At 39.9% G+C, this 26,995-nt stretch overlaps 1 protein-coding gene across 3 annotated transcripts in view; it reads right to left on the reverse strand.

Moving 5' to 3' along the window:
* Positions 1-26,995, reverse strand: part of CDH20 (cadherin 20) — a 241,467-nt gene that overhangs the window by 55,361 nt on the left and 159,111 nt on the right. For all 3 annotated transcript variants that reach the window (XM_060774698.2, XM_067467530.1, XM_060774699.2), the window contains exon 3: positions 18,848-19,219. In XM_060774698.2, coding sequence (XP_060630681.2) covers positions 18,848-19,102 — 255 coding nt within the window. In that variant the 5' untranslated portion in view covers positions 19,103-19,219. The remainder of the gene's footprint in view (positions 1-18,847; positions 19,220-26,995) is intronic.

The following is a 26,995-nucleotide window of genomic DNA, read 5'->3' on the forward strand; positions in this document are numbered from 1 at the left end:
TAGAGAGAGGTTCTCTCTAGAAATATCTAGGTCTGGGGTCCCCAAACCAAGACCCGTGGGCTGGATGTAGCCTCCAAGGTCATATACCCGGCCCTCACCCTAAACTTTTGACTTAGGGTTTCCCAAAATCAGAAATGTCTTTATGGCACACAACAACTACTAATCAACTTGACTATCTCAACAGCCAAAAGAAAGCCTATACTTCCCAATGAAATACTGGTAAGTTTATGTTGGTTAAAATTATTCTTCATTTTAAATATTGTATTTTTCTTTCATTCTTTTTGCACTAAAAATAAGACATGTGCAGTGTGCATAGGAATTAGTTCCTGTTATTTTCAAACCATAGTCCAGCCCTGCAAAGAGTTTGAGGGACCGTAAACCAGTCCTTGGCTTAAAAGGCTTGAGGACTTCTGATCCAGGTCCTTCAGCGAGACCAGAAGTTGACCAACTAAAGAGTCACATTAGAGGACCTAGAGAGAAATGATAATCAGATCTGTGAATTATCAAATCCATAAAACTAAAAACCACAAATGTAGAGGGACAACTACATGCCTCCCTGAGGTTAAACATAAAGGTAAATACATAAATGCAGGAATAAACTGACATGGGAGTGTCACATCAAGTGACTGCTTCCAATATCTCACTTCCCAAAAAGAAAGAACCACACAATGGGTGCCTGCCCTCTTCCAACATAACCTGATGAACCCAGAATTTTGCCTCACCACTGATATTCCATTATTCTTCCTCAGATTAGAACAGCGTCCATACACTCTGTCATCCATTTTGCCCTTTTACTAAACTTATGGGGAATTTTAATTAGAAATCGCTAGTGCTGCCACTATGCTAAGTGAGGTAGTTGCTGCTGGGGTTAAGGAACAATAGTGCTGGAGATAATGATGCATTTATTTATTACCCAACTCTCTGTAGGGAGAGACGGGCAATATTATTTATTACTAACCACCCCCTGCCATGCGTTGCTGTGGCCCAGTCTGTGTATGTGTTTTGTGTGTATATATGTGTATGTATATATTTGTGTATATGTGTTGTAATGTATTTTTTTGGCCTTTTAAGCTCTTCTGCTGTGTTTTTCAGTGTTTTTATGAGTGATGGTCACTCATTGGCCTGATAAGTGTATTGTGTCCAAATTTGGTGTCAATTTGCCCAGTGGTTTTTGAGTTATGTTAATCCCACAAACGAATATTACATTATTATTTATATAGATTACCATTATTACTATTATGTTTTTCTACATCCGAGAGAGGGGTGGTGGTCTAGCTACTCTCCTGTCTGTGGTGTGTGAATTCACGACAGAATTTATTCCAGGCTTCAAAGGAAGCATTTATACTGTAGAATTGTACACTGTATAGAGCCCTAAATGGTTCCGGCCCAGTCTACCTATCTGGATGTATCTTCCTCTACGAACCATCTCAGAGATTAAGATCTTCTGGGGAGGCCCTGCTGTTGGTCCCATCTCCTTCACAGGTGCGGTTGGTGGGGACGAGCGACAAGGCCTTCTTAGTGGTGGCCTCTCGGTTGTGGAACTCTGATTAGCCCCCTCTCTCCTGACCTTTAGAAAAAAACCTGAAAACTTGGATAGGGGGCCAAGCATTCGATAATTGATTATGGCAACATATGGACATGGAATGGTGTAATGATAACAGGAATGGCCTTGACTACGATATTGGATTATGTGATTTTAATAATTTCAATAATTTTAATGTTGATATGTTTTTCGCGGGTGTTTTTCATGTATATGTTTTTATCTGCTGAATATGTACTGTATGTCATGTATGGCACTGAATTATGCCTTTATGTGTGCCATTCCGAGTCCCCTTCAGGGTTGAGAAATATGGCATGAGTAAATAAATAATAGAATTAATGCAGTTTGAAATTTCTTTAACTACTGCAGCTCAGTGCTATGGAATCATGGGAGTTATAGTTTACAAGGTCTTTAGCCTTCCCTGCCAAAGACCGCCAGTACCTTATCAAGCTACAACTCCCAGGTTTCCATAGCATCAAGCCATATCAGTTAAAGTGGAATCAAACTGCCTGAATTCTACAGTGTATTGTACCTTTAAAAATCCTATTACTCAGATAACTTCAGGACCTTGGCTAGCAACTTTAGATGCATCTATTACAGTGGTTCTCAACTTGTGGGTCCTCAGGTGTTTTGGCCTACAACTCCCAGAAATTTCAGCCAGTTTATCAGCTGTTAGGATTTCTAGAAGGTGAAAACATCTAGGGATCCACAGGTTGAGAACAATTGATGTATTACTTCGAGAGATTTCACTGTTCCATCGATACAACAATCTCCAGCTTCCATGGTCTGGACCCATAAATTTGTCTGTTGAGTTTAAATGCAATGTACTATTGGCAGAAACAGTCAACTACTTGGATGGTAGAGTTGGGGGCACTCCAGCATAGGCCATGCCTAATTTTGCCACATAACTCTGATATATGGCAACTCTTAATCATCCTTCAGACGGATATCATACTGGACAAGTTTTGGAAGGATAAAACAAAAGATGTCTGTGATAGAGACAAGGGAGAAAAAATGTCCTTTAATTTTCTCTGAACTTGAAATCCCGGGTCAAAAGCTCAACAGCTTAAGCTGACTGCTTTTCAGGCAGAATTATTCTCCCAAGCGATGCGAATGTACAGCTTTGGAGTGCTATACCCCTGATTTAATGGCATGTGATTTTTGAGGGATTCTGAGAAACCTCTGCCACATTTCAAAAAGATTAGAAAAGAGATGCCAATCTTACAAGAATCTCTTTTGGGTGCGGGCACTATTCTTTTTAATGAATGACCAAGACAGCTTCATCCAGGAGGCATTTTGAGGCAACGCTAGGAAGAAAAGACATTCTGTGGCAGGACAGTTCAGATGAATATGGATCAGTTGATGGGAAACCTTTGAGTAGAGTTGCATTCCTGGTGCACAATGGAAAACCTCACTTTCAGAGGTGCCTGAATGTTTTCCTTGTCCTACTGAACCTTTGACACCACTGTGAAGCATCAGAGTGCTGCAGCAAACATTAAATTCAAGCAGAATAATTAATCTTAATGAAAATAAATATGAAAGAGAAATATGAAAGACTAAAAATTTAATTCAGAATTGGTTGGTTTTAATCTCTATTTATTAAAATGGAATGAAATATGGATGAGGCACTTTCATCCCTCTCTCGTATTAAATATGTTCACATTTCAGGAAATTTGGCCGAAGCAGCTATTATGCCCTTTGCATCCCTCACCACAGCCTTACCAAGACTACTGTTCTCCAAATGTTCTGAACTATAGTTCCCACAAACAACATCCTTTCTATGTATCATGAGAACTGGAGGATGCCCAAAGGTACGTTGAATATGCAAGATTATGTAAACCCAATTTTCCTAGTTTCCAACAGATCTCACAACCCCTGAGGATGCCTGCCATAGATGCAGGCAGAATGTCAGGAGAGAATGCTTCTGGAACTTGGCCATACAGCCCGGAAAACTCACAACCCTATGCAAGATTAAATGAGAGGTAAATCCATACCAACAAAAACCCAAGATTACAAAAAAATTCAAAGTAGAAATGTTATGGGATATTTACACTCAGCCAGGAAAGAGTGCATATAATTTTCCTAATTCCTGAACAGAGACTGCATTGTACTTCTCATCTGAGCATCATTAAACTCCTATGAGGAATCAAATTATCATTTGTTCTGTGTCAGTGGAGTTTTATTGACTCTACTAAGAGGTGAATGCCAAGTCATGCCAACCAGAAGGTCTGACCTTATGACTGAATGCATCTTTGGGGAATGCTGTTCTTCCCAACCTGTCAACGTCCAGCTTTTGGCCTGCATAAACTCTGCTCCTGTTTTTATTGAATTCAGAAGATGCTGTGTAGGTCAGTCCCTGAATCAGCAATACTGCAGCTGTGATTGAGAAAAGATATTACAAAACTCCATATATTTCTGTTTAGCTAAGGAATCTGTTCCAAGTTTGCTGCCAACACAGTCCCAAGGAATGGCTCAAGATGACTAAAATGTCAAAATAAGGCGGCAGACTCAGCATTTTATTTTTCAATCAAGGTTGTATCCGTGTATGAAATCTGTGCCCCAAACAAACAAATCCTGTTGCATTCAGGCGATGTATTTAAATCCCTCAACCCAATTTTGGTCTTGTAACCCTTATGCCATTTATACACTGTGGAGTAGGAAATGGTCCTATAGTGAGTCTGACTACTTAGCTTTCCTTAAAGCTCAAAACTTAATCGTGAGTACCTAGTCTCATACAAAATAGAAGCAAACTGAGAAGAAGAGATAGACTGCAGCCTTACACTCTATCTGTACAGTTGCCACCTGCTTTCAAAGTAGAGCCCATAGTGATTTTAGGCCTAAATAGAATACATGGGGATACAAAAGGCCATTCCAATTCAGAGTTTAGAGAAGTACATGTAAGAAAAGTTTGTTACAGCTTGCAGCTCTAAAATTTCCAAAAATAAAAGGGTTGAATGAAAAGTAAGCCCTCCACTTTGGTAACTCCTCAAAAGATGGCAGCATTGGTATGCTGCAGGTACTGGCTTGTTCAGTAGACTCTCCTCTACAGTTCCATTTTGGCGGGAAGCCCTAGCATTGAATGCTTGTGTTATTAAAGTGCAAAGTATGGAACCCTGCGCAGGTGGTCGGTCAGTGCGACTTAAGTAACGTGCAGTCATTGAATTCTTGACAGCAGAAGGTGTCACCCCAAAGGAGATTCATCAGAGAATGCAAGCTGTTTATGATTATCATGTTGATGTGAGTACTGTCCATCGTTGGGCAAGTAAGTTTAAAGATGTTGAGGTGGGAACATGACAAACAAAGAGTTGGACATCCTATGACAGCAACCACCGAGTTTCACAAGCAAAAGGTTGACAGATTGATTCACGATGATCGTTGTATCACTCAGAGAGAAATTTCAAGCATAATCAGCATTTCACAAGAATGTGTGGGTCACATTATTGCTTTGCTTGGCTATTGGAAGATCTGTGCACGATGGGTTGCGGAAACAGAGTGTCGACTTCTTCCATGACAGCTTCAGAAAACTTGTTCATAGTTGGCAGAAATGTATTCAATTGTCTGGTGATTATGTGAAAAAGTGAATAGTGGTAGTTAAACAGCACATTCTAAGGATTATTTCTGTGTTTGATTTATTAAAATATTCCCATCCAAGCCCAAGTAACGAAGGTGGAGGCATTACTTTCATTCAACCCTCGTAATTACCATAATATTACAATGAGAAAAAACAACTCTTTAAAACACCAATAACATTCATGTAATTTCAAAAGATAAATAAAATAATTACTGTTACAGCATAAAAGGGATGGAGTTATTGCTTAAGGTACACTATAAATAACTTAGGCATGCCTGAATGATTACAGAACACAATTGCATGATTGCAGAATACAAATAATGTATAAATCTAGAAATTTTAATCAAAAGCTGGCAGAAAACAAACACTCAGGTCAACTAATTCACAAGTCAGTGTAAATACTATATCTTTACTCTTTTCAAAAAGGTAACAGCATTTTCTGTGTAAAGTAGTTAAAGACAGAACTTAGTCCAGCCTGGGAGAACCACATACATTGGCCTCCCTCTACTCCTTCCACTGCAGTCCTGCATCTAGCCCTTTTGAATCCCTGGGTGGTGATGATGGGCAGAGATGGTGGCCCCTGAAGTGATGCTGGTGCTTTCCCCTCTCCACAGAATGGCCCTCGACTTATCTACAAGTCAAATAAAAATCCATAATTTTGTCCCCCAAACCTTGACAAACATCCTCTTCACACGGGCCACCAGAATCTCCATGCATCATGGCGAATTGGGTGACTACCATCAGGGGTGTGTATGGAACCTGTTACCCCACGCCCTGCATTGCCCGGTTTACCTTTAAGCCAGTGGTTCCCAACCTATGGTCCATGGACCACCAGTGGTTTGCAAGAACGAAAATATGGTCAGTGGCCTCACCATTACTACACTATTGCCCTGAAACCACATGGCAACAAGAGCGACTGGTCTCGTGAAACCCTCTTATAGTGCTGAGGCAACTGAGATGTGGGTAGGGGAGAGACTGACTACCCACAAAAGATTTCTACTACCACATCAGCTCTAGATTATTAAATATGGTTTTCTGTAGGTGAGCAGATGGCGACTACTGGATGGCATATGTTCTGTATCAGAAACTATAGCTGATGTGGTCTATCTAATGCAAGTTTTGAGTCAGCACCCCAAATAACCAAACAGAATCTAAAGTTGATCAAACACTGATCCGTAACCCTTTTGATACTAATATTGGAGAGTGATCCCTGATCAAAGTGGTCCCTGGTCAAAAAAAAAAAAAAAGGTTGGCAACCACTGCTTTAAACCAATCCCATGGGGGAAAAGCACTGACCTCATGTCTTCTCCCCCATTTCTTTTGGTACAACATGGGAAGCTTTCTGTCTTGCCACAGTGGTGGCATATGCCAGTTCTGTGCTAGTTGACCCACGGAGCCCTGCTGGAAGTTCCTTTGCTTCATGAGATGGAAGCTAGGAGGCTCCATGGGTCAACTTGGGCTGAACCAGTGTATGCCACCAAAGTAAGCCCCATCTGATGAGGTTGTTAGATATGAGGTCAACCTATACATGAACAAGCACAGTTATTATAAATAATTTGTGATGATAGCTAGTTATGATAACTAGTTATTTCTAGTTCTCCTGCCAATCAATGTACTTTTATCATCTCCAGATGTATTTTCCTATTTGTGTGAGTGTGCTATTCTGAATTCTATTGAGATGAGGACAGGGCAATGCTAAATGTGATGCTGTCGTGACAGGTATATTTTTAACCAAATTTGAACAGCGAGAGGTTTGGTTGTCAACAGCAATACCATGGAGCAAAGAGAAGCAGTTCACCTCTGTATACTAGGTGCTGAAGATGACAACAAGGAGAAGTCCTAATGTCTTACTTGCTGGTATCCAGTGAACAGAATACTGTGAGAGAGGTCTTACAATTCATCGTGGCTCTGCAGTTTGAAACCAGATGGTTTTAAACAGTAAATTTATTAGTTTAACCCTGAACTAATTTATATTCAAGCCCAAACTCCATGAAAGGTCAGACACACTCATAATGAGCTTGTTCTTAGCCACCATGCTCTTCCATCACAGCTACCCTTTCTCTTCATTGGCTGCAGTGGCAGAAGGACCTCCGCTGCTCTATTTCAAACAGAAATTCTGAGACATGTCATTTTGCAGGGTATCTGAGTTTGAGCATTATGACAACCAGAAAACTATCACTAAGTCCCTAGATGGCAGGGATAGTCCCCATTAATCTTTAGTTGCCTACATTTTCAGCTAATTTTAATGTCCTGTGCTGTCCCTCTTCTTCTCACTTTCCCTAATTGGCGCAATCCAGTTCAAAGTGCAAAAGTAAGTTTTTACTCAATTAACTCAATATTGGGGAGAGGAGAACAGGGTCAGATTCTTGAGTTTTTCAGTAGGCTCCGGAAAAAACAAACTGCTGCAACCTCTCTTTGATTGTGTGCTCATCTTCACTGATAATTTTGCCATCTTAACCAAAGCCTGGGTGGCCACACATCTCCCAGTTTTAATATGTGAATTAAAACCCTGGTTGCGCAATGGGTTGAACCCTTGTCCTGGCAGGACTTGCTGATCAATAGGTCAGCAGTTCAAATCCGGGAAGAGTGGGTTGAGCTCCCTCTGTCAGCTCCAGCTCTCCATGTGGGGACATGAAAGAAGCCTCCCACAAGGATGGTAAAACATCAAACACCCAGATGCCCCTTGAGCAACATCCTTTCAGATGGCCAATTCTCTCACACCAGAAGCAACCTGCAGTTTAGCAAGTTGCTCCTGACACAACAAAACCAAATCTGTGAAATGCTAGACAGTATGCTACATATCTCGGAGCGCCTTTCTGGTGCCACTTTTGTTCTTTCATCCATTTATTTTTTAACATGCAGCTTAATCTAATAAAGACCCTAAGTGATTAGAATTAAAATAATGTATAATAAAACATAATACACTATTCTGGCAATGACAATGTTAATCAATTATGCACCACAATATCATATCAGAATCAGAGTATCATTGTATTTTTGACAATATTATCAGAGCCAATAGGATTAGTAATGGCTGGCAGCTTCTATGTAACACTGCTCTGGGCTTTAGTCCAAATTTTAAGAGAGCTATGCTTTCATCAAAATAACTTCTACATATCAGCCAGATTCTTTAAAGTTTGGTCCTAAAACCAAAATGGATAGGTAAAGACAAAGGTTTCCCCTGATATTAAGTCTGATCATGTCTGACTCAGTGTGGTGGTGCTCATCTCCATTTCTAAGCTGAAGAGCTGGCATTGTCCATAGACACCCCCTAGATCAGTGTTTCTCAACCTTCCTAATGCCGCAACCCCTTAATACAGTTCCTCGTGTTGTGGTGACCCCAAACCATAAAATTATTTTCGTTGTGATTTCATAACTGTAATTTTGCTACTGTAATGCTTCATAGTGTATATATCTGATATGCAGGCTGTATTTTCATTCGCTGGACCAAATTTGGCACAAAATACCCAATACGTCCAGTTCTGAATATTGGTGGGGTTGGGGGGTTGATTTTGTCATTTGGGATTTATAGTTGATGGACCAAACTTGGCATGAATATTCAACATACCCAAATGTGAAAACTGGTGGAGTTTGGGAAAAATAGACCTTGACATTTGGGAGTTGTAATTGTTGGGATTTATAGTTCACCTACAACTAAAGAACATTCTGAACTTGATCAACAATGGAATTGAACCAAACTTGGCACACAGAACTTCCATGTCCAACAGAAAGTACTGGAAGGGTTTGATGGACATTGGCCTTGAGTTTTGGGGTTTATTTCACCTACATACAGAGAGCACTGTGGACTCAAACACTGATGGATCTGGGCCAAACTTGGCACAAATACTCAAAATGCCCAAATGTGAACACTGGTGGAATTTGGGGAAAATAGATATTTGGGAGTTATGGTTGCTGGGATTTATAGTTCACCGACAATAAAAGAGCATTCTGAACTTCATCAACGATGGAATTGGGCCAAACTTCCCACACAGAACCCCCATGACCAACAGAAAATACTTGTGTTTTCTGATGGTCTTTGGCAACCTCTTTGACACCCCCTCGCAGACCCCCCCCGGGTCCCAACCCCCGGCTTAAGAAACGTTGCCCTAGATCATGTGGCCAGCATGACTTCATGGAGTGCCGTTACCTTCCTGCCGAAGCGGAACCTATTGATCTACTCACATTTGCATGTTTTCAAACTGCTAGGTTGGCAGAAACTGGGCCTAATAGAGGGAGTTCACCCCACTCCCTGGATTTGAACTGCCAACCTTTCAGTCAGCAAGTTCAGCAACTGAGCCTTTTAACCTGATATGCCACCAGGGCCCCCAAAATGGATAAGCGTCTCACTAATATGAAATGGATAAGCATCCCACTAATATGACAGCCATGAGCCACCATGAATATAAAACACAGTTAAATACTATGAAGCCAAGAAGAAAAAAGACAATGAACAAACCATGTTAAGAACTGACTCAGAGGGTGGTAGATTTTCCTCCCCTTGAAGTCCTTAAAGAGAAATTAAGTGGGCATTTTTCAGAAGTGATTTAGTTGTATATTCCTGCATAGTAAGGGGTTGCTGGCCCTTATGGTCCCCTCCAATTCTATGATTTTATTCTATGATGCTGTGTCGAACACAGCAACACAGAAATGATATAAATGTGTTGGCTGGAAATGGGAGGTATTATCTGACAAAAGGAATATGGCAAAGAGCTTTATCTCAGTCATGCTGTTGAAGCTTTTTTGAGCTAAATTCAGTACTTCTCCCCAGAGATGAGTGAAAATGGCAAGAAGAATAAAAAAAAACTAAACACACTTTCTTCTCAATGTTAGCAGACATTTTTATTTGCATGGACAGGTATTCCTACAAAATGGCAAGAAAAGCGATGTTTGCAAAAAATAAATTCATGCATGCTTATCTACAAAATTGCTTGTTACAGCAATTTTGACACCATAGTACTGTCCACCCCTTCCTCCCTCTATATATATATCCCCCAGGAAATACTTGTGCATTTACATATACTGTATTTTAGAAGTGCTGCATGTAAATCACTGAAGCAAATAGCTTTTGCTGCTCATAGGCTGCCCCTGAACAGAACATTGCTGAAATCAATGAGACCACTTGGAAGCAATCTAAGGGGAGGATACGACCCATTAAGAAAAATGATAAGATTTGTCTTGTATTACTGAACTCTGTTGTTTTTTTCCTCTTTTGAATGGACTAAAACATCTCTTGCTGCAGTGTTGGAAACATTCAAATCAATGAAGGATTTTGTGAGATATACTTTTCCATACACGTAATTCTAGGGAATGAAAATGGATCAGTCTTAAGGTGTCACTATTACGTGGTGGGAACAACCATAGATAATCTTGAAAAAAAGCAAGATTCCTATTGTATTTATTTACAGTATGACCCCCTTATCCATAGGATTAAATATCCATTGTTATATTTACTCACAATATATAAAAAAGTATTTTCCTCTGATGTGTTGGTGGATCTTTCTAGGTCCTCCAGAGCAACTATAAGGTATGCTTCCAACCAAGTATAGTCTAAATCACCATTTCTCAACATGGGGGTCGGGACCCCTGGGGTGTCTAGAGGGGGTGTCAGAGGGATCTCTAAAGATCATCAGAAAACACAGTACTTTCTGTTGGTCATGGGGGTTCTGTGTGGGAAGTTTGGTCCAATTCTATCATTGCTGAAGGTCAAGGGGCTCTTTGATTGTAGGTGAACTATAAATCTCAACAACTACAACTCCCAAATGCCAAGGCTATTTTCCCCAAACTCCACCAGTGTTCACATTTCAGCATATTGAGTACTCATGCCAAGTTTGGTCGAGATCCATCATTTTTTGAGTCCACAGTGCTCTCTGGATGTAGGTGAACTACAACTCCCAAACTCAAGATCAATGCCCACCAAACCTTTCCAGTATTTTCTGTTGGTCATGAGAGTTCTGTGTGCCAAATTTGGTTCAAGTCCATTGTTGGTGGAGTTCAGAATGCTCTTTGGTTGTAGGTGAACTATAAATTCCAGCAACTACAACTCCCAAATGACAAAATCAACCCACCCAACCCTACCAGTATTTAAATTTGGATATTTGTGCCAAATTTGGTCCAGTGAATAAAAATACATCCTGCATACCAAATATTTACATCACGATTCATAACAGTAGCAAAATTACAGTTATGAAGTAGCAATGAAATAATTTTATGGTTGGGGGTCACCACAACATGAAGAACTGTATTAGGGGTTCACGGCATTAGGAAGGTTGAGAACCACTGGTATAAATATATGGTTGGCTATCGTCATGGTTTCAGGTTTCCAGGGAGAGTCTTGGATATTGGGGGGGGGGGGGGATGTACTTAACTACTTAACAATTCAAACAGAACACTTTTGAAGTTCTTAAAGCAATTTATAGTGGCAGCAGTGGGGTGGGTGGGATCACACTAAGCATGCCCAAATCCATCAACTTGCATGAAATGGCTCTTTCTAACCTATCCCTTATATACTGATACTCATAGCATAAAATATTATATTTCAGAGGAGGATAATGTTAAACCACATCTGAGTATTCCTTGTCAAATAAAACCCTATGAAATGACATAAAAATTCATTTTAGTCTATATTCTGGAGCCAGGCTGTTTTAAAAAAGATGGTGTGGTATAGCATGTACTTCAATGGCATTTGTGCATTGATCATTTAAAACTCTATGCCTTACCCTTTCAAGTTCATGGTTGCAGAGATCCATCTTTACCTGATATGAAATCTCTATATTTCTGCAACCATGAATGGCCCATACTACTTGAAAGGCATAGAGTTTTAAATGATCAATGCCAAAATGCAATTGAAACACACACTGCATTACAATTACATACACATTTGATGTTGGAAATGACAACCTTCTTCAAGCCTTCTCTAGGAATGTTTATCTATGATCCTGTTGCTTACTGTTTGTATGCATGTTCTGGTATGCAGCTTCCTTTATTCTATGGTTCCCGAGAAGTTCTAAAAATACTGCTGCAGATCACATGCTCTCATCTTTGCTCTCCTTTTGACTATGTAACTTGTTGATAGCTGTTTTGTAGAAAGAGATGTCCTGACTGGATGGCACAGTGAATTATCTCAAACATATCTGAAACTGGACTGATATGTTTTGGTGGCTGTGTATGCTGAACACATGAAGGGTTGGCGAGTAAACTAAGTATGTTAATTTTTTATCCAAGTCTACTTCATTTTTGTCTCTTAAGTGCATGATATAAAACAAGTTGTTTTATGGGAGAGTATATATATATTGGGCAACTGAAAAACACTTCTAAAGCTCTGCTGTTTCTATGAACTGGTAAATCTCTGTTTTTCTAACAGATCAGAGATAACAGGTTATTCAGTTTAACAACTGAAACCACTGCCTTGCATAATTATATCTGGTTGTATACCACAAGAAAAGATTCCACTCGAAAGGGTTTTTGGCTCTTCTCTGAAAGGTCTTGCTTTTCTAAAAAGTTATGATCTCCAAATGGTGTTTTCCAAAAGGTTATAAATGCCATTCCCCAAAATTTGAACCACTACATGCTCTCTGCTATCCCACTCCATATCAAGAAGCATGCTCTGCAAAAAACACTGGTACAGCATAAGTTTTGCTCAATTAACTACATGGTAGAATTAATGCATTTTGACACCACTTTATCTGGCATGGCTCAGTCTATGGAATCCCTGGATTTGTAGTTAGGTTAAGCACTAGTGCTCTTTGGCAGAGAAGGCTAAAGACCTTGTGAAAATACATTTCCCATGATTTCATAGCATTGCATCATGGCAGTAACCATGGGTTCAAGCTGCATTAATTCCACAGAGTAGATAGACTCTTAGGACTATTGTCGCTTGATAACTTTGTAAACCAGTACTCCTTTCTCCATCTACTTGTTCCTTTGCTGCTTTTTCAGAACCTTTTCTATCTCGTTTTCTAAAAAAGTGGTTCTCAACCTGTGGGTCCCCATGTGTTTTGGCCTACAACTCCCAGAAATCCCAGCCAGTTTACCAGCTGTTAGGATTTCTGGGAGTTGAAGGCCGAAACATCTGGGGATCCATAGGTTGAGAACCACTGTTCTAAAACAACAGAGCAGCCTGGCAAGCATGTGATACATTCCCCCCAGTTCTAATTTTCTCTTCAGGTTCTCTTCTCCTTCTGAATTTTCCAGAAAAGGAGTTATGTACTACTTTGCATTCTAATGGGTCTCAAATTATCTAATGCATTAAAGAAAACTTTTGCATTAATGTGAGAATTTACTGAGTAAAATAACCTCTCTAGGGGGGAAAAACCCCTCAAAGCTCTGGTTTCAACCTACACACTATGTAAGCTAATTCTCATATAACTAACCAGGGCAATTCTCTATGTAAATCCATGAAAAAATCTGAAAATTGACTATGCTGTCATAGGAACCTTTTGAAGAATACTCATAAGGAGAAACTCCAAAACTTGTTAGTCTCCATCACTATTTTTCTTGTACTACTGGAGATCTTTACATTGTTTCCATGCAATTGGCAGTTTCTTGCTTTTTTCTCTTGTCAGAACAATATTTTTGTTTTTTTAACGTACACATAAAATGCAATATGCAGTGGAATCTCGCTTATCCAACCTTCGCTCATCCAACGTTCTCTATTACCCTCACAGTCTGCCTTCTGCCTGGAATAATGTCCAGGGTGGGAGAAAGAAAGAACCCTTGTCTGCTTTGGTGCGAAATTTGTAAATACTGAACTGCATTTTCTGTTGATTTGTTGTAAAACATTTATTTATTTATTTACAGTATTTATATACTGCCTTTCTCACCCCTGGGGGGACTCAAAACGGTTGTGAGGTTGTGGGTTGTGCTTAATTTGTAAAACCATAACATAATTTGAGGTTTACTAGGCTTTTTCTTAATCCCTCTTTATTATCCAACATTTTTGCTTATCCAATGTTCTGCCGGCCTGTTTATGTTGGTAAGCGAGACTCTACTGTATATGCAAGAAAAAGACATCTGGACTAGAACACAGTCAATGTAATTTTTCAAGTAAATTGCCCTTGTATGAGTTTACCTTTACCAAAACAAACCTCTCAATCAAGAAACCAGTAACATTCGAAAAGGATAGGCCCAGTGGAAATTCCAATGAATGAAAACTAGTTTAAAGGTCTTCTAAATCAAGAACCAAATCAAAATGGAAATAAAGATGTAAAACAGCTTTTAAAAGCTTTAATGTAAACAAACACTGTACATTTCTCACTGTTGAAATTCATTTGGTTAGTTTTGGCCCAGATCTCTAATCTGTTAAGATCATTTTGAATTCTGATCCTATCCTCTGGGGCATTAGCTATCCCTCCCAATTTGGTGTCAGCTGCAAATTTGACAAACATGCCTTCTATTCCATCATCCAAGTCATTGATCAAGATGTTGAATGGAACTGGTCCCAGACAGAACAACTAGTAACAAGATAAGCATTTCTTTAGTTCTGCTGTGTTTAACTGTGTATTATATCTAAAAGGTATGAAAACACAAAATGTTTGGGTGCAAAATTATAGAAGGACAGAGGGAAAAACCTGATATAGATTTCTGCTTACTCTTGGAATGCATCTACACTGTAGAATTAATGTAGTTTGACACCACTTTAACTGCCATGGCTTAATGCTCTGGAAATATAAAGAGCTATACTTATACAAGGCCTTTCATCTTCACTGCTAAAGCATGCTGGTACCTCATTAAACTACAGCCTCCATGATACCATGGCACTGAACAACAGTCAAAGTGTGTGTGTGTGTGTGGGGGGGGGGGGAATCAAACTGTCTTAATTCTACAGTGTAGATCAACCATGAGCAAACTTTTTTGCCTTGGGGCCGCATTGTAAGCCCAGCTGGGAGGGCCAGGATGAGAGGGAGTGAGGCGAGTTTGCACACTGGGTGAGGTGAGCCTGCGAGGGGTAGGGCCTTGGAGATAGTGGGTCCAGGAGGGGCCAGGGTAGGGCCTGGGTCTTCCTCAGGTTGTCTTCCCAGCATAAGGATGGGGCTGCTTGCCCTATCCTTAGGCCAGGAGGAAGGCAGGACACATGGCGACTGCCGCAATCTTTCTCCCCTGATCCTTAGGCTATCCTCTTGACATTATGCCAGGAGGAAGCAAGACAGGTGGTGACTGAGAGTGCTCTCAGTTACCATGTGCCTTCCTTGAGCTGTCCTCCCGGCATAAGGATGGGGCTGCTTGCACCATCTTTATGCTGCTAGGACAGTGAGACATGCGGTGGCTGAGAGTGCTCCAGAGGGCTCTCAGCTGCTGCAGGCCACTGTGTCCTTATGCCAAAAGTACATAGTAAATGAGGATGGCCTGAGGTAAGCACCCTGAGACCTGCATCCGGTCCCCAGGACTTAGTTTGCTCATGCCAAGTGAAGACCCACCCTTGGAGGTATCTGATACAATTTAAGGAAGGTTTAAAGAAGGAACCTGGTTCTAAAAACCCACTCATGCTCATTATTTGGCTACTGATACTAGTGCCATCACAATCTCTCTCTCTCTTGATCTAGGTCCTTTTGTATCAATATAAACAGTCTGTGCTCTAACTACAGCCTCCATGATACCATGGCACTGAACAACAGTCAAAGTGTGTGTGTGTGTGTGGGGGGGGGGGGAATCAAACTGTCTTAATTCTACAGTGTAGATCAACCATGAGCAAACTTTTTTGCCTTGGGGCCGCATTGTAAGCCCAGCTGGGAGGGCCAGGATGAGAGGGAGTGAGGCGAGTTTGCACACTGGGTGAGGTGAGCCTGCGAGGGGTAGGGCCTTGGAGATAGTGGGTCCAGGAGGGGCCAGGGTAGGGCCTGGGTCTTCCTCAGGTTGTCTTCCCAGCATAAGGATGGGGCTGCTTGCCCTATCCTTAGGCCAGGAGGAAGGCAGGACACATGGCGACTGCCGCAATCTTTCTCCCCTGATCCTTAGGCTATCCTCTTGACATTATGCCAGGAGGAAGCAAGACAGGTGGTGACTGAGAGTGCTCTCAGTTACCATGTGCCTTCCTTGAGCTGTCCTCCCGGCATAAGGATGGGGCTGCTTGCACCATCTTTATGCTGCTAGGACAGTGAGACATGCGGTGGCTGAGAGTGCTCCAGAGGGCTCTCAGCTGCTGCAGGCCACTGTGTCCTTATGCCAAAAGTACATAGTAAATGAGGATGGCCTGAGGTAAGCACCCTGAGACCTGCATCCGGTCCCCAGGACTTAGTTTGCTCATGCCAAGTGAAGACCCACCCTTGGAGGTATCTGATACAATTTAAGGAAGGTTTAAAGAAGGAACCTGGTTCTAAAAACCCACTCATGCTCATTATTTGGCTACTGATACTAGTGCCATCACAATCTCTCTCTCTCTTGATCTAGGTCCTTTTGTATCAATATAAACAGTCTGTGCTCTAACAGTGAAGCTGTTCCTATGAAGACTAGAACAGCATCATCAATTATGTTGATAACACTATCTAACACAATTTTCGTTCCTGGTTTATAAATGTCATTTCCTAATTGTTTCTACCATAAAAATATGGAAAAGGTTTATTAAACTGCAAAAACTTTGTTTTTGCAGGATATCCTGCAGCACATGTTTGCTACAGTTTTTGAATGAATATCTCATTGAGGCTCAACCAATTCAATATAGGTTCTTGTGGGTTTTTTCGGGCTATAGGGCCATGTTCTAGAGGCATTTCTTCTGACGTTTCGCCTGCATCTATGGCAAGCATCCTCAGAGGTAGTGAGGTCTGTTGGAAATAGGACAATGGGTTTATATATAGATGACGTTTTGCCTGCATCTATGGCAAGCATCCTCAGAGGTAGTGAGGTCTGTTGGAAATAGGACAATGGGTTTATATATTTCCAACAGACCTCACTACCTCTGAGGATGCTTGCCATAGATGCAGGCAAAACGTCAGGAGAAATGTCTCTAGAACATGGCCCCATAGCCCGAAAAAACCCACAAGAACCTAGTGATTCCAGCCATGAAAGCCTTCGACAATACATTCAATTCAATATAGTTTGTGGCAGCCACAAAAACAAAGTTTCTGGAGTAGATTTTTTTTCCAATTTTTGTTTCATAGTGTGATTGTTAGCACTGATTTTTGGGGGGGTGGGGAGGCAAATTATTGTCAGGCTCTCAAAACCAGCATCACTCACAGCACAAGGTGACACTAGTCTGGCATTTTCAGGAACTGAAATAAATTAGATGTCCACAAATGCCAGAAGAAGAGCGCAGCAAAAAACTTGTGGGTTACCACTTCCCTCCTCCTTTTAACTCACGCCACAAAACCAGAGCAATGCTATTATCTATAGCAGTTGAGAAAAGAAATAATTCAATTGCCCTTGACAGTATTCACCATTTCTGTTGTTTTTTAGTTTCTTTTTTTAAACGTCCATTTAACATGGTAAGAATTTTGCATACAATTGGGGTTGGGGTGTGGGATCTATAAATCCAAAAGACTAGTCTGTCAAAAAAAAAATGAACACAAGGAAAAAATAAAAGTACTGAGCAAATGTACCAAACTGATGGAAAAAAAGTAATGTTGGCAGACACTGTGTTACTTTAGAAAGAAATGCCTTTGCCCTTTTGTAACACATGGCTGTTATTTTTAACATGGTACTCCTTGTTGTCCTTCCATCGGCAGGCTACAATCTTTTTTATTCTGACACTCTTGCAAAACAGAATGTTTGAAAAGAACAGGCTGAGGGGGTGAATTTTTTTAATTGAGCTGTTTTAAATAGCTTTTAATCTTTTCAAAATGCATTTTGTTCTTTAACTTGAATTGTTATAATGCTGTGAATAATGTAATTCTATTTTGATGTTCACTTTTTGTATGATTTTAATTCTCTTGTTCTTTTAATTTGTGAGCTGCATTGAATCCTAATTTTGGGGGAAGTAGGATACAAATTATTGTTATTATTAATATAATAATAACAACATCATTTTGATCAAAGTCTTTTTATGAACACTTTAGTTTAACTCCTTATCATGCACTATGAACTAAGCCTACATATGTAGGACTAAATCTATTGGGTTACCTTTGTCTCATCTAACTATCAAAATTTAAACCTTAGGTCTGCGGTCCTCAACCTGTGGATCCCCAGGTGTTTTGGCCTACTATTCCCAGAAATCCCAGCCAGTTTACCAGCTGTTAGGATTTCTGAGAGTTGAAGATAAAAACATCTGGGGACCCACAGGTTGAGGACCACTGTCTTAGGAGGAAATAAATGGGAGAACCTAATGTATTTTTCAAGGCTGTTTATATAAATGATAACATAGAAAGCCTAATAGCAACAGATCTTGGCTAGCTAAGTAGCTCTGGTTAGTAGTTTAATGGGAGAGCACCAATAACTATCAGGTAAGATAAGCTATATTTCAGATGAAGGAACTGGCAAAACCACCTCTCAGTTTTTCTTGCCTATAAAAATTCAATGAAATTCATGGAGTCACTGGAAGTCAACAGGAGACTCGAAAGTCCATACACATATGATATAGAAATAGGAAATAACATGTTTTATTCATTTTGTATATCAGTGGTTCTCAACCTGGGATCCCCAGATGTTTTTGGCCTTCAACTCCCAGAAATCCTAACAGTTGATAAATTGGCTGGGATTTCTGGGAGCTGTAGGCCAAAAACATCTGGGGACCCCAGGTTGAGAACCACTGTTGTATATCATTGTCTTTAAGCTAACAGCACTGACATCCTATCTGAAGTTGTGCCACTTACCTTTCCCACGTACAAAGGGTCAGTTCCCGTATATTCTTCCAAAACAAAGAACTGGTTCCATACCCAGCTCCTCTTCATTCGCTGATGTAGAAGCATGTTGTCTGAAGGACTGTCACCTTGGCTTTTGCTGGGTGGTCTGGTGCTTCCAGATAATACAGTAGTAACAAGGTTCATCATTAGGTAAAAACTTAAGGATATATTCGGTCCAAGCCACTTCTTTGAAGTGTGCATTCTGCACGAAGTCCGCATTGCCATGCCAGGGTAGCTTCCAGATTTAGATCGGGTCCTTTAAAAAATGTAATAGGCAGACCTTTGAACCTTCTAAGTGTCGTCTTTCAGTGACACGAAGCTGACCACCTTGACAATGGTTTCCTGTAAAGTTAAAGAAAATTCACTGTTCAGCTTTCTAACAAGACACTCTGAGGACAGGTTTTTAAGAAGGATGTCTCATGGGGTATTTGATCTCCCTCATAAAAATGTGATAACAAGGTAGGCCTGTTCCATGAAAAAAGAAGACTCTTCCCTTATATAGTGCAGTACTGCACTCTCAAATGAAGGTGATGATTGAGTGCCTACACAGAAAGGCTTTACCACCTTGCTAAGATAGCTGCTGGATTTTGATTATTGATTGAATAGAACTTTTTTGGGAAAATATTCATGGCCAAAGACTTTTGATAATATTTGATAAGGAGGATTCACTTTTTAAAAAACAACCCGTAACAGAGAATGAATATGCTGGTATTGATTTGGTTTTCTTTATTATCCCCTCCCTGATTCTCCTTGTCCCCTCATATGCACATGCAGATAGATAGATAGACAGATAGATATATAGATAGATATTACTGATTCGTTGCAATACTGTGGTCAAATTTTAGCAACTGCAGACTATTTTTGACTTTAATTGTTCTTTTTCACACCCAGCTTTTGGTTGCTTCAATCACACTTCACACTCTGCTGCCTGCTCTATGAGGAGCTGCCCACCGCAGCTAATGTGACATTTCAAAAATTTTGAATGGTCACTTAATCATTACATCAACCACAAAAGGTTTCAGAATCTTGATAGTTTTATACTATTGTGGCTTATGTCTCAGGAAGTCAAACTCATCTCCCCCCCCCACCCGCTCTATGAGCCTGAATGACTAATTTGGATCAAGGAAAGTTGACCTCCTTAGAGGACACTTTCTCATCAGTCAAAGACTTTTGTTGTCATAAAGCTAGATTAGCTGGTGGCCGCACTTTAGGGCATGCTTTGTAGCTACGCTTTCTTTCATTTTTTTGTTGGGTTTAATGAGGAGGCACTGTGGTTTGCTACTCTGACAATGTGGTTGAAAAACATCCCCTGCATGTGCGATGTCTTGAGATAGTCTTTTGGTGCGTATGGGGTGTTGTTGTCTTCTTAGGTGTATTCTTTAGAAGTTTAATCTTTTAAGAAGTCTTAAAAGTCTAATAAGATATCACTCCCACCTTTGTCATGAAATTAGGTCACAGATTTTAATACCTGCTTAAAAATGTTATCCAGAGCACATGATAAAAGACATTCTCAGCAGGAGATGCCAACCTTAGGCTGTCCATAACTGAAACCTCCAAAGAATCAAAGAACTATCACAAAACTATTTTGCTGTGAAGAATTGTCAGCACTAGACAGGAACAGAAACCAAAGAACATCCACAGGTTAAAGGGTGCTGAGAGAGTAGCATTGCTGGGGAGTTCATTTTTTTTTCTAAAATGACAGTCAAGTTCAAGGAACAGGTGGGAAGACTATTCTAATCAATACTGAGCAGAGCTTGGAAGGAAACTAATAGAAAAGGAAGGACTATTTGAGAATATTTGAAAAACGACTGTAACGCAAGTCTCTTAAGGGTCTGATAAGAACCCTGGATAGATAAAAAGCTTGGCACAAAATTTGCACATAGTCTACGTCTCCCTACCCTGAGAACAGTATCTTTGTTTGCAAGATATCACGTTTTATGTGCTGGAAAATTATTTTCTGTTTTAAAAATGCCATTAACAGCACAGAAAAAAATTTCTATGCAAAAAAGAGTGATTTTGTGCAGAAAAAAATCACAACTCAATGTTCTCCACAGAAAATATTTCTTCACAGAAATGATGCCTTCTGTACAAATGTACAATTTACATATGGAACTGGTACTAGTATTAAAATCATGTAGATTTTCTCAAAGTAGGAAGAGAACTACTAAAATTACTTGCTGCTCCATTTGCTAACAAAATCAGGGAAAACTTACATCCTTGGTAACTAATTACAAATAACGCTATGTAACACGATTTTTGTTCCTGAGTTATAAGGGTCATTTCCTAATTGGTTATATCATAGAAACATGGAACGAGTTTATTAAACTGCAAAACATTATTTTTGCAGGATATCATGTAGCACATTTTGCTTTAATTTTTCAATGAATATTTCATAAAGTCTCATCCAATTCAACATAGTTTGTGGCAGCCACAGAAATTAAGTTTCTGGAGTATAACAACTACTTTCAAAGTAAGGACTACACAATTAAACAGGAAGTAACACTTTCAAACCAGGAACAGAAAATCTTGCAAATTTTGTTACATATTGTAATTTGTTTTTCAGAATGTATTTTCACAATAACAGTAGTTTGATTATTTATGGCTACAATGCAATGAAAGATAATTTTACTACTTCTGAGGCATGTCTATAACATCTAGTTACTTTTATTTATAAGGGGGGTTTGATATGTAATGGTGAAGGAAGAGTATTATTATTTTATTATCATATTTATTTGTATCTCATCTCTCCCCCTCCCCCAATAATATTTGGATTCAATTTGGTTTACAAAATATTGAAACCAGAGCTGCTGAAAAACATGTAGAACATGAGTAACATATGTATTAAAGTTATTTTAAGAAGCAATTACATCACAGCATTAAAACACTTAAAAATTCAGCAAAAGGCAGGTTACAAAAGCAACATAATTAAAAGCCTCCTGAAGTAAATTCTAAAAAAAGTTTTCACTTTGTGGTGGAAAGAGGCCAAGGAGGAGGGCCTCTCTTCGTAGGGAGTTTCAAGGTCTAAGAGCAGGCACCAAGAATTGCCCTTTTCCTTGTACCCACCAAGAGTGCCTAGAGCAGTGGTTCTCAACCTGGGGTACCCAGATTTTTTGGCCTACATCTCCCAGAAATCCCAGCCAGTTTACAAGCTATTAGGATTTCTGGGAGTTGAAGGCCAAAAACATCTGGGGACCCCAGATTGAGAACCACTGGCCTAGAGGTTTGTGAGACTGAACAAAGGGTTTCCTTGAGAGATCCTGGAGCTTGGACACACTCATCTAGAGAGACTCAGTCTTTCAGACACCCTGGAATATCATGTAGTTCAAGTACTAACTCATGCTGTGCTTACTGCCTGATGCTAGTGTTGAGAGGACACTGAGACAGATACGAGGAAACTGCATTTTGTATCATAGTCTAGTGCAGTAGTTCTCAACCTGTGGGTCCCCAGACGTTTTGGCCTTCAACTCCCAGAAATCCTAACAGTTAGTAAACTGGCTGGGATTCTGGAAGTTTTAGGCCCAAACACCTGGGGACCTACAGATTGAAAACCACTGGTCTAGTAGCTTGCAGCATTGAGGTGTGTTTACAAAAGTAATGAAAAGTATTGTAAGCAACATTTGACCAACTTGAAAAGGTTACTTTTAAAATGATTGGAAAGATAAGTTCAAACTAAAAGTTTCCATACCTTGAAACTAAAAGTAACTTCCAAAGCACTGATAATGATCACAACTGGATTTGCTTTGTGAAGCAATTTGAGAACTAGTCAATAAACAAGCTGTGTTCCACCAACACAGACATATTTCTGAATACCATCTGGCATCCCCTTTCTTCTTCAATCTACAGCTGCTTCAAGTGTAATGAAAATAAGTACTATGGTTCAATGGTCCATCTTACCAGTTCATCAGCTGCATTGTGTTGGAGGGCTAACTGGCAGCTGCCATGAGACAGAATTTGTGCCGCAGGTTTTCAAGGAGAAATGAAACAAAAAATGCACAATGTCCAGACTTTTGGAGTAAGCAGGGTATGTTGAGCCATGCGTGGATAACACTTTACTTTTCTATCTCTTGATGAATTGCTTTAAGGTTTTTGATACTCCCGCCACTGATGCAAGTCAGTGAGCCTCATGGATTCACTTACTGACATACCAAATTCTTATATATGGTGATGCACAATGATCCAGATGTCTTGATATCTATCTCTGACTCTATTATTTCTCAGACCGTGAGTCTATCCATCTTCCATGGAAATCCTTGAGAACATCTCAATCAATTCTGGTGGCTCAGGTCTGTTCTCACTGTTTTCCCAAGACAGATTTGTTCAAGGATAGACAACAATCCTTCTACTAAACCCATGATGCAGGTATACAATATGCGTCGGCAAAAATTCTGCTTAAATTCACCTTACAAGCAGTCATGTATATATCAGTAGAGCTTGCAATAATGAAGAAAAGATGTGAGCCAGGATTAAACTAGTTCTAACTGGAAAAGAAGGTTTTTGCTGTTTGCCTTTAGAGATACATACATACAATGGACACTGAGCCTGAACAGGTTCTTCCCTCATGCCATCGAACAATTATAAATTCCTATGGGTGGATTCTCCATAGACTTTACCCCTCAAAGATTTCCACCACACTTACTTTCCCAATAATTCCTCCAAGAGGAATTATTGGGAAACATGGCCATACAGCCCAACAACCCATCCTCCAAGGGAGTTCACTTCTCTTGCGTACCAATACAGCTGAATTTATTTTTGTACTATAATGTGAAAAGTAAGAATACTTGAAGTTACATTTCTTCTCTTTATAAAAAATAATATGTTGCTAAGCGAGAGACTAAAATAGCAGATAAGATATGACCTAAGGCAACAGGATTTGCAAGGAGGTTTCTTGGGGAATGAAGTTTGACCTCGGCCCTATACGTTTGACTCTGCTAAATTTTGTGCTTGCCAGAGCCATGCAATAGAAATGACTACTGATCCATTTTTAGGCAGAATTGGCTGGGGTTCAGGCTATTTGAAATCCATTAATAAAGCAGACCTCTATTTTGTGCTTGCTAGGGTTTACTGAGGCTAGACAATAAAAATAGCAACTGTCCCCTTTCCAGATAGAAATGGCTTGGATTCATGCAGAATAGGCTATGATCCTATCTATTTGAAAGGCTTTGCCACCCCACCACCTCAATAAGAGACCAGACAACAATGTGGAATAAAATATGGGCAACTTTTATTTGAAATGTTACCTGAATTAACTTTTCTGAATTTAGAAATATAACTAAAATGACATGAACTTGGTGTGTGTTTTTATCCAAGGTTGTTGACCTATCCCTTGGCTAAACTGGACAAAGCACCTGGTTCCCTGGATAAGGTCAACTGTAACATCTCCAGAGTAACCACTCAGGAAAATGTACGAAGAATTCTGCTTCAAATCCAAAGGATTTGAAGCTACGCCGGCTTGGGAATTGCCGTATCTCCCTACATGAGCCTGCTCAAGTTTCCAGATCTGGGAGGCTTTTTATCTCACTCCATCATCATAGCATATTTCATGTGGACATATAACAGAGACTTCTCATTGGCTGGTTCCAAGTTGTGGGACTCCCTTCCACAAGAGTTTTAGTTTAATCCCTGACTCTTCCTGTTCTCTTTCCACTGGTAAGCAAAGATCTGGTCATTTAGGTAGGTTTGGGTTCCAAACTTATTGTAGCTGAAGGGATTATTTTCATGTTTTTTCATGGGATTTTATTATGTTTTAAATGTTTTAAAACCATGTGGTTTTCAAAGAATTGTTTTTAATCTTGTATTAATAGTACTATACTTTGATTTAACTTTGTGTAAGCGCCTTGAATCCTGTGCTGGGAGAAAGGGGAATGCAAAATTACTTACTTGGATACTAAATAATTAATGAAAAAGACCAATGGGGATGATGATGGTGATAACACCAAAAGAGTTTTTAGAAGGAAAAAAGCAAGGTTCATGTATTTCTGAAGGCTACTGGAGATAAGTTCTTCTGAACAGAACAGAACTAGCTAAATCCTATGCCCGGAATCCATATTTGATAATGCTATATATTCATATTGTGGCATTATTGCCATAACACTATGGAACACACTTCTTGTTCCTGGGTTAAAATGTCATTTTTTAATAGTTTTTATCATAAAAACATGGAAAAGTTTATCAAACTGCAAAAACTTTGTTTTTGTGGCATCCTCCATCACATTTTGTTTTAGTTTTTCAATGAATATCTCATAGAGTCTCAATGAATTCAACATAGATTGTGGCAGTCATAAAAATTAAGTTTCTGGAGTAGAACAACTACTTTCAAAGTAAGTGCCACACAATTAAACAGGAAATAACACATTCAAACTAGGAACATTTTTTAAGAAGTTACATGGTGCAATCAAAAATGCCCTCCTCCCTGAACCTACCTTAACAACCAGCCTCCATTGAGCAAAGGAGGCCAGCTGGAGCACAGGAGGATGCTATTTCCAGCCCACTCCTACTACCAAGTGAAGCTGTGACATTCAGAAGCAAGACTGGTGTCATCTTGTTCCTGGTGGGAGGAGACCGGAAATAACATCCTCCTGCACCCCAACTGCTGGCTGAAAAGGCCTCCATCACCTGATCATAGAATCATAGAGTTGGAAGAGACCTCATGGGCCTTCCAGTCCAACCCCTTGCTAAGAAGCAGGAAAATCACATTCAAAGCACCCCCCACAGATGCCCATCCACCACACACCAGGGCAAAGAGTTCCACTGCTGAACAGCTCACATGGTTAGGAAGTTTTTCCTAATGTTCAGGAAGAATATCTTTTCTTGTAGTTGAAACCATTGTTCCATGTCATAGTCTCCAGGGCAGCAGAAAACAAGCTTACTCCCTCATCCCTAAGACTTCCCCTCACATATATGGCCATCATGAGTCCTCTCAGCCTTCTGTTCTTCAGGCTAAACATGTCCATCTCTTTATGCCGCTCCTCATAAGGGCTTGTTCTCCAGATTCTTGATCATTTTAAGTCACCTTCCTCTGGACCCAGCTTGTCAACATGTATTGGCTGCTGTTAATTTAGGTTGGTGTGTGTGTTCTCCAGAATATGTTACTAAGTTACACATCCATAAGTAGGTGATATAGGATATTGGTGTGTACTGTTAAAATACAAGGAAAATATTTGTCACCATGTTAAAGTAGGAGCGGTGGCACAGTGGATTAAACCCTTGTGCCGGCAGGACTGAAGATCGATAGGTTGAAGGTTTGAATCCGGGGAGAGTGTGGATAAGCTCCCTCTGTCAGCTCCAGCTCCCCATGCAGTGACATGAGAGAAGCCTGCCACAAGGATGGTAAAACATCAAAACATCCTGGTGTCCTCTGGGCAATGTCCTTGCAGACAGCCAATTCTTTCACACCAGAAGCGACTTGCCGTTTCTCAAGTCACTCCTGACACAAAAAAAGACCTAGTTAAAATCAATGTTTTGTTTCCTTAAATGTATAGGTTTATGTGTCTATAGTTATCATTCGTGGTGATGAGAAAGATTATTAAGAAAAGTATAAATCCACACCGGTTTTGATTAACTGGATTATACCACCAGCCTTTTGAAAATCACCTGCCTTATGTGTGCAGTATTTGCTTATTTCTGCCAAACATCAAGGAGTCAATAGCTTGCATATTAATGGGAAGAAGTGCATTAACTTGAGGAGAAACTTAGCTTCAGTGGGCCGGATATAGAACATTCACCAGTTGTAGAATCTCAAGCTCCTCTACGACTGTGATTGTTATTTTTAGTTGTTATGATTAATTAGCAGAACAAAGATAGCGTGCATTCAGCATGCATGCATGATGAATGTAGCCAATTTGGGAGCAAAAAGCAATTGGAAGCCAATCTATACTTTCCTATAGTTTTTTTTAAAAATTGCACTGACATTACATTATGCTATATGTAGAGGATGAATTAGTGCCTGGCTAAAGGTAGAGAAAATGCCTTGAGTTTAGCTCTACCTCTAGTGCATCAATGTTCAGCACAGCTTTATTATGTTTTTTTTAGTGGAACAAGAGGTATAGAATGGAATAGAACTGAATACCATCTGTATAGAACAGGACCTGATGGCTAAGGAAATTTGTGTACAGTTTAATA

Source organism: Anolis sagrei, chromosome 4 (genome assembly GCF_037176765.1).
Source record: "Anolis sagrei isolate rAnoSag1 chromosome 4, rAnoSag1.mat, whole genome shotgun sequence".
NCBI classification, from domain to species: domain Eukaryota; kingdom Metazoa; phylum Chordata; class Lepidosauria; order Squamata; family Dactyloidae; genus Anolis; species Anolis sagrei.